Source organism: Cottoperca gobio, chromosome 21 (genome assembly GCF_900634415.1).
Source record: "Cottoperca gobio chromosome 21, fCotGob3.1, whole genome shotgun sequence".
NCBI classification, from domain to species: domain Eukaryota; kingdom Metazoa; phylum Chordata; class Actinopteri; order Perciformes; family Bovichtidae; genus Cottoperca; species Cottoperca gobio.
In genome coordinates, this window is record NC_041375.1 from 1,127,587 (window position 1) to 1,136,747 (window position 9,161).

General features: G+C 40.7%; 2 protein-coding genes across 2 annotated transcripts; both read right to left on the bottom strand.

The window, feature by feature from the left end:
* Window positions 1-408: 408 nt before the first annotated feature.
* On the bottom strand, window positions 409-1,153 carry LOC115026172 (gamma-crystallin M3-like). Its single transcript, XM_029458847.1, has 3 exons — window positions 1,133-1,153; window positions 788-1,030; window positions 409-681 (listed from the first exon to the last, which is right to left on the bottom strand). The coding sequence occupies exons 1-3, from the start codon at window positions 1,145-1,147 to the stop codon at window positions 409-411; spliced, it is 531 nt and encodes a 176-aa protein (XP_029314707.1). The 5' UTR covers window positions 1,148-1,153.
* A 4,584-nt stretch (window positions 1,154-5,737) lies between these two features.
* Window positions 5,738-6,465, bottom strand: LOC115025974 (gamma-crystallin M3-like). Its single transcript, XM_029458410.1, has 3 exons — window positions 6,445-6,465; window positions 6,115-6,357; window positions 5,738-6,013 (listed from the first exon to the last, which is right to left on the bottom strand). Exons 1-3 carry the CDS (start codon window positions 6,451-6,453, stop codon window positions 5,738-5,740), a joined length of 528 nt encoding a protein of 175 aa, XP_029314270.1. The 5' UTR covers window positions 6,454-6,465.
* Between the last annotated feature and the right edge of the window lie 2,696 nt (window positions 6,466-9,161).

Sequence of the window (9,161 nt, forward strand, 5' to 3'; positions counted from 1 at the left end):
TCTTTCATCATCATCATTTATTTTACTTTGAGCAAATCAAAATTACATTTATTACTATTACTACTGTTGTTACCTTGAACTCTGCTGATATTTATAGTTCGCTGAGCATTAGAAATCAGCAAATGTGGAACCTGTTATTCTATGTATGTACTGCGTGCTGCAAGGACAGTATCACAACAACTGTTCTGTAAGGTTTCACAGATTTTTTCTGATGTTAAAGATAAATAAACATGCCAAGTGTGTCAGTGGTGTGTGCTAAAAATCACTGAAATGCCCTCGTCACACGAAGAGGGAATGGCTGCCCACTCATGTACTTAATTCATATTAAATGACATAACAGGTAGAAACATTTTTGTTGAAAAAGTTTTATTATTTTGGCTTATTTAGAAACATTGTACGCAACTGTTTTTACATATCAGTGATGCGCTTCATGCTCATGAACCTCTGGCCACTCATGCCCATGTCCCTGAAGTTCCTGTACTCTCCGGGCCTCATGTACATCTGCTTGCCTCTGAACTGGGGCTGCTCGTACATCAGCCAGTGTCCGTCCATCACGTTGCAGGACTGGCAGTCGGACATGCGGTAACGGTCCTGGATGTTGTCACAGTCGTCCATCAGCTCATTCATCTGACCACCGAAGTTCTCCCTCTCGTAGATCTTCATCCTGAACTGACCTCTGTGCTGTTTTTTTTGGAGAGAAGAACAATAAATCAATATCTTTATATAAAGTTTCTGGGGGTTGTCACTCGTAGTAATCATATTATGAAATATGCTGCTTTACACCTACCATGGGGATCATACGGCAAGACTTGATGCAGTCTCTCATTCCCATCATGCTCATGTGGTCGGAGTACTCGCCCCTCTTCATGAAGTACTGGTTTCCCATGTAGTTGGGACGGTCGTACACCATGAAGCAGCCGCTCTCCACCCTGCAGGACTGGCACCTGCTCAGGTTGGAGGTCATGTCAGAGCAGTCGCTCATGCACTCATAGGAGCGACCCTGGAAGTTCTTATCCTCGTAGAAGGTGATCTGAAAAATGCCAAAATATAAATAATAGAGATTTAAGCTAAAAATAATATTGATATAATTGATAATCAATCAAAAAAGTATTGGTGGGGTGAGTTTGCTTACCTTTCCCATGGTCATGATTGTAGTGTTAGTAGTTCAGATAACTATGCTGCTGGTAAACTGATGTTGGTCCTGTTCTAACTGTTACTTTTATACCTGACAAAACCCACTGAATCTGTGGCTCCCATTGTGTAAATCCCTGACCAAGCAACATGGTATAGAGGCCTATAGAGTGCTCAGAGGCATTTGTCCCATTTCCATGTGACTGGATCCCCTAGAAGACTTTAGAACAGATTTTTCCATAGGGAGGTCAATACAATGAGCTTTTTTGTAACAATACAGAATAACAAACAATAGTCTCTTTTTACAAATTTGAAAACACTGTATGGCCCCCTTTGATTGGTAAGTTGACAATTTATAGATATGAGTTTCATTTTATCTGACCACAATAGTCTACCATGCCCGTCTATAATGAACATTTGTAGGAACAAAACTTGTTTATCCAGCTTTATATATAGTAAACATAAAAAATAACGAAAAAGGTAAATCAGCTGTTTTCATGGGTTAGGGTTAGAAGTGCTAGAAGGACATTTGAAGCATTTATTAATATACAGTACTTCTGATTAGTAATTTTTGTAACATAACCCCACCAAGCAATGTAGTTAGTTAATTTTATGCTACACCTAGCTTAGCCCTCCCAAAATGGTCATTACTGTGGATATGTATAGTTGTTTAGCTCATGTAACTCATTTGTTGCACTTGTGATTTTGGTCTAACTTTCTCTTTAGAAATCCTTGAAACCATTAATGACCTTTTTAGGGGCAAAGTCTTTTATTCCATTGGCTTCTGAAAATTGGGCGGCAAGAACTTGTACCTGTCTCACTGGTGCCATTCTATTCTGCAATGAATTAATGAGGATGGGTCAAGAGGTCAAGGCTAAATTTAATGTTTGTCCTGGTTGGTGTATCAGGGTAAACTTGGGGTTTTCTGCAAGCTGTTTTGCTAGCTAGTAAAAACAGCTAGCAAAATCCAGTTAGTCCAGTATGACCGGGTACCCCGGGTGATACTGTGGGAGGTGCTGCGGAAGTATGGGGTGGGAGGTCACTTCTGATGGCCATCCAATCCCTGTACGCCCAAAGCGAGAGTTGTGTCCGGATACTCGGCAGTAAGTCGGACTCATTCCCAGTGGATGTTGGCCTCCGACAGGGCTGCGCTTTATCACCAATCCTGTTTGTGATATTCATGGACAGGATATTGAGGCGTAGTCGTGGCGGAGAGGGGTTGCAGTTCGGTGGCCTGATGATCTCATCGCTACTCCGGGCGATTTTCGTACCTACCCTCACCTATGGTCATGAAGGCTGGGTTATGACCGAAAGAACGAGATCGTGGATACAAGCGGCCAAAATGGGTTTTCTCAGACGGGTGGCTGGCGTCTCCCTTAGAAGTAGGGTGAGAAGCTCAGCCATCCGTGAGAGACTCGGAGTAGAGGCGCTGCTCCTTTGTGTTGAAAGGAGCCAGCTGAGGTGGTTCGGGCATCTAGTAAGGATGCCACCTGGGCGCCTCCCTAGAGAGGTGTTCCAGGCACGTCCAGCTGGGGGAAGACCCAGGACTCGGTGGAGAGATTATATCTCCTCACTGGCCTGGGAACACCTCGGGATCCCCCAGTCGGCGGATGTGGCCTGGAAAAGGGAAGTTTGGGGTTCCCTACTGGAGCTGCTGCCCCCACGACCTGACCCCAGATAAGCGGTAGACGATGGATGGATGGATGGTTTCACAGCTAGAGTTCATCTAAAACATTTTTTTATTTTCCCTCATCAGGCGAGAAAATAAACTCTATACTTATGCTCTCCCATTTGACTTCATGTCCCAATCATGCTTAATTTACTCTACGTATTCCAGCAACTCGAACATTGCCTTAGCTGCACTGGTGAGACGTTTGGGAATCACGTATCTGTTTAGAGTTGGAGGGTGTGGGACCGCTGGATTTGGCAATTAATGATTTGAGAGTAAAGTGCATTGTTTTTGAAAAGTAGACCCAATGTAGACCCAGTTGGATGGCAAGGCTAGAGTAGAGCTGGCTAAAATTGGCTTATTTTTCTGCATTAAATTTAATTTATTCAATTAATTTACTCTCATTCCACTGTTATATTGAACTTTTCAGAATGTAGAAAGATATTAGACTATTTCTTAAAATGATGTACGCAAATATATTACAATTTAAATAAATAGATTTCCAAGGGTGGGCCTCTACCTCTGTAAGATGTGATAGACACTGGGTTTTATTTATTTATAAGACCCTTATTGTTTTGTTTTTTTTACTGCATTACCTTATTGTGAGCCTTATTGAACATGCTCAAATAAATGGATTGAAAAATCTAATGGAAAATGTAATTTTTTTTAACATGTAATAACGTGCAGAACTATCTAAAGCTTAGGTTACTTTATTATTATTATTATTATTATTATTTATTATTTTTAGGGCAATTCTAATTTTTAATGTCATCATATTTTAGCTCCTCCCAACGGTAGTTCATTCTACCATGGCAAATAACTCTGGATTTGAATGTTAAGTGTAGGTCTGTGGGAAAGTCTTTTTGGGCCCAATGGCATCATGTGATGGACCCGAAAGTTGTAATTCCATGGGTTGGGCACCATGGAAACTGTCTTCAAAGCCTGGCACATTTCCTCCGGGCTTGTTTCAGACAGCGAGAGGTCAATTGTTTTCTTTGTATTACTGAGAGACTTAAAAACTGACTTGCCCTCTCTCAATGGTATACAGCAGGCCTTTTTTCTGGCCCGCAAATCGGGCTGGCATATATGGCATAAATAAAACTAAAGCCTGATTCACACCAAATGCGGAGAAAACGCAGGTGTTTCCATTCCACTCCGAGCTGCAGCCACGTCCGGGAAAAACCGCACTCTGTCCGCACATGCCATTGGCTCAGTCAAGCTCACGCTGCACACTGGGTTGGCGGGCCACAGAGAAAGTAACTCCCTTACTTTAGCTCGGCACGCTAACAACACGCTTAAATATGTCTCTCTCCAAGCCAAAGAAACCTAGAGTTGATTCTGAAAATCGTCACTTCCAGAGCGAATGGACGGACACATATATATTTACTTTGCCAGCCGCAACAAGTAAAGAACTGGTGTGTTTATTGTGCAACGAATGTATTTCCGTGATGAAAGAATACTACAAGTCAAGTCACGGCTCGTTTTTTGCCAGATTTTTCTGCGAAGCAGAGGAGAGAATGTGAACGCGCAAAGTAACGCGGTAAACACGGAAACGTGCACATAAACAAGATACATATAATTTAATAAGCACATGTTCAATGTGAAAATTGAGTTCTGAATATAAAAAGTGTAATTTCTCTCACTGACTCAAACAGGCTCAACATGACAGAAGTCTGATATGTTTGTAGTTCTATAGGAGTACATCACCTGACTTAATGTAATGCATTCAGAGTGTAAACGCAAAGACAGATCTATGTTTGACAGATTCAAATAAGCCTACTTACTGTTAAATTGTAAAAATGTATAAGATATGTATGTTATTGTGAGTCTGATGCTACTGTTTTACTATGTTCTATTTGCATTTAGTATTTCATTTTATGGATATGGACTTGTTTTCAAAGCACCTTATGTATGCTTGGAAGGGTTGAGGATATTATAAACAGGGCTACTTACTGGTAATGTGGTGAATACTGTTTTATTATATTCATCTTTCTTTCTATTAGTGGACATGGACCTGTTGGGAAAACAACTCATGTCTCCTTGGTTTTAAAGATGCAACATGTTGCACTTTTGTGAAGCCTTGTAGCCACAGCTTTCCTACTGTTTTGAATGGACTGGTTGCTTTCTGTAATGAAAGGTGATACAAATAAAGTGAAAAAAGGGGATGCACGTGACTAGTTCATTTCATGTATTAGTAACTATTAACACTACTGTAAGTTATTTGTAGTGATTCATTGACAAAGTATTGTGTGGCCCACAAACCCCCAGTGATTTTCCTATTCGGCCCACTTGCTAATGAAGTTGAATTGCCGTGGTATAGAAAATAGGTTTTATTTGTTTTTCTATGTCAATGTTTTGCAGGTATAACGTTTACCATGTTAACCGACTTAGTTTATTATGTTGGCATTCTAACATTTTTTAATGATCAAAAAACTGCAGCTAAGGCTGATGGGAATGTCATTAGTTCTGCAAGTATTTGGTCATAAAGCAAGTAGGCTATTGGCTAAATCGAAATGTGGTCCTGATGGTGACAATAAGCAGGTGATCACCAATCCATTCAACAGTTGTTGATATATTTCCATCTGGATCAAAGTGGTAGAGCAACCGCCCAACTGACTGACAATGCCATCCCGAGAGCCATGCCGCTAGCATAGTTTCTTTATTCTGCAATTTCGCCTACAATTCATTTGAAATTATGTACATAAGCATATGTTACGTGAAATGATGTAGATGTATATGCAGTATATTGTGATTTATGTATTTATTTTGGCTTTGTAAATGTGTTTCTAGAAGATATCTCGCTGTATTTTTAAAGTTTGATATAAAGCACCTTGTGGGATGGACCAAATGTTTTCCAAGGGGTTATACTATTTGAATTAGATACCGAGACACAACAGTTTAGAAAGTTACATCATTTATTGCACTCAAAATGTACAATTAGCACATATCGGTGATGCGCCTCATGCTCATGAAGCTCATGTTGCTCATGCCCATGTCCCTGAAGCTCCTGTACTCTCCGGGCCTCATGTACATCATCTTGCCTCTGAACTGGGGCTGCTCGTACAACAGCCAGTGTCCCTCCATCACGTTGCAGGACTGGCAGTCGGACATGCGGTAACGCTCCTGGATGTTGTCACTGTCCTCCATCAGCTCATTCATCTGACCACCGAAGTTCTCCCTCTCGTAGATCCTCATCCTGAACTGACCTCTGTGCTGTTTTTTGGAGAGAATAAAAACAAAGAAATGTAGTACAATCAGTCAGAGTTTAAAAGTATCACTCAAAGATCACCTTTTTAGGTGCGTCTTATACCTACCATGGGGATCATGCGGCAAGACTTGATGCCATTGCTCATTCCCATCATGCTCATGAAGTCAGAGTACTCGCCCCTCCTCATGAAGTGCTGCTGACCCATGTAGTTGGAACGGTCGTACACCATGAAGCAGCCGCTCTCCACCCTGCAGGACTGGCACCTGCTCAGGTTGGAGGTCATGTCAGAGCAGTCGCTCATGCACTCATAGGTGCGGCCCTGGAAGTTCTTCTCCTCGTAGAAAGTGATCTGAAAAAGTATTAAAGAGTTTGAAACCAAAGTCAAAATTACAAATTGATTGGCAAATTAACATTGATTTCATTTTCTTTTTTTTACCTTGCCCATGTTGATTGCGGAGGTGTTGCTGATCTCTCAGGAAAATGTTTTTAAACTGATACTCTGCCTGTCTGAACAAGTGACATTTATACCTGGCCAGACACAAAGACTGTGTGTCCCTCTATTGTTCAAAGCCCTGATCCAGCAACCTCCTATAGAAGCCTATAGTTTTGAGTTGCTCAACAGTATACCAACAGTCAAAACCTCTAAACAGAATTTTCCTTTAACAAGAATGGAGACAAAATGGTTCAGGATTTTGGTTATATGTGTATTCTATGTACAGTTTAAAAATGGTTGCTGGAAGGTGCACAACAATACAACTACTGATTCTATTAACGTGCTAGTTAAAAACCACAATTACTTCAATTATAGCTTGGATGCACTTTTTTAATTCCCCTAAAACAATAGGAAGTAAGCTTACGTTTTTACCAAAGCCAAACAACCATCATTTGTGGGTAAGCACATCATTTTATTGTCATCTGAAAAGGGTAATAACTACTAAATAACACGCTGCCCTTGAGTCAGTGAAAGAAAATGGTTGGAGAAAACATTGATTGTCTCTTACGTCTTGTTACTTTTTGGCTTCTTTTCTGCCTGTGATTTATTTGAATCAGCTTTTGCAAAATTGAACATACACAATGGCTACGCTTGAATTGGGTTTTGTTTGCTTTGCAAGGATCTTAACTTACTGAAATGACCCGCAAGTATCTAAGAGGCAGCCATGATAACAGCCGGTTGAACTCTCTAAATGCAAAGGAAAGGTGGTTCAATGCTTCCTTTCCTATCCCCTTTAGCATCGGATAAACTGGATCATTGTTTACAAAATGAAATGAGTTAATACAATCCCATTCCTAGCGGGAGCAACATTAAAAGTGACGACAATAATATTTATGATTGCATATTTATGTAGCCCGGTGTAAGTGCGGTCCGACTCTTCGTCATGTTTTCCTAAGTTCTTAAAAATTCTCCTTCACATCTTTCCTTGACCTCATTATGTTTTCCATCGAGGCCCATAGGACATTGTATTCTTTGACTATTCAACTGCTGCCCATTAATCAAGTCATTGCTGATTATTTAATTAAGTGGTACTACGAATATGTCAGAAAATGCATCATTTACTGCGTGTGAACAGCTCTGACAGGCTTTATACGCTCGAAAAGTAGCGAGCTGCAGCCCAGAACAATGAAACTGAACATTAGCTTAATGACAGTTAGTTCAACCAGAGCCAGTTTTATTTCATTAACAACACTCAACCATGCAGACGTCATAAAATTAAGATTTTTAACAAAAATAAGTGTAAATCACACTCTTGCTCCATTTTAGCAGCTAAGTCCTCACAGAAAGCATAATTTATTCACCCCAGCATCCACCTGCAGAGTCTGCCTGATTCTAGTTCCTCTCATGTGCTGGTAGTTTGTTATGGTCCCTCCTGCGGCTCTCACTGTGCAAGAGTGCAATAAATCAAAGCATCAATCGTCATTGATTCTATGTATAAGTACTGTATGGTTTACAGTTATATATGGTGAAACACAGCAGCTTTGATTTGTGTTGCCTGCTGCGTTAAAAATAAGACTGTATCATGAATCACCTCTGTGTTGTGTACAGTTGCAGTAATGCATCAAATTCAGTTGACAGTTGAACATTTTGACTTGTGGCCCATTGTAGCCGTCTGCCTGTCCATGGACTGCGGAACGCAATTGAACAATGGGGGGGCCATAATTTCAAGTCATGCAGAGGGGGAGGTGGCATATGCATTGAAAAAGTCATAGGCCTAAATTACTGATGTCTGAGTATTGAGTAGTTACAGGAAACTTTAAAACCAAGTGCCAGGATGAAGGGACTGTTAAAAATGTGAAGGTGCAATTTTTTCATAAAATAAACTTAATTGATTTAACCATGCAATAGTCTCAGAAAAAAAGGCTAAACATCAGACTAATGTTTAAACATCTAAGAACACATTTATTCATCAGAGCACTCACATAGGAGCACTATCAGAGCGCTGAATATATTTAGAAATTATGAACGATTCTTTGTCAATCGTAGTTTGACAAAGTTGCACAGATACAGCTGTTTGCAGCTTGCAGCGCTCTCTCTTACTATCTCTCTCACTATCTCTGTCACTATCTCTCTCTCACTATCTCTATCACTGTCTCTGTCACTATCTCTCTCACTATCTCTCTCTCACTGTCTCTCTCATTATCTCTCTCTCACTATCTCTCTCTCACTATCTCTGTCACTATCTCTCTCTCTCACTATCTCTATCACTATCGCTCTCTCACAATCTTTGTCACTATCTCTCTCACTATCTCTCTCACTATCTCTATCACTGTCTCTGTCACTATCTCTCACTATCTCTCTCTCACTGTCTCTCTCACTATCTCTCTCTCACTATCTCCCTCTCACTATCTCTCTCACTATCTCTATCTCTCACTGTCTCCCTCACTATCTCTATCTCTCACTGTCTCCCTCACTATCTCTCTCACTGTCTCTATCTCTCACTGTCTCCCTCACTATCTCTATCTCTCACTGTCTCCCTCACTATCTCTATCACTGTCTCTGTCACTATCTCTCTCACTATCTCTCTCTCACTGTCTCTCTCACTATCTCTCTCTCACTATCTCCCTCTCACTATCTCTCTCACTATCTCTATCTCTCACTGTCTCCCTCACTATCTCTATCTCTCACTGTCTCCCTCACTATCTCTCTCACTGTCTCTC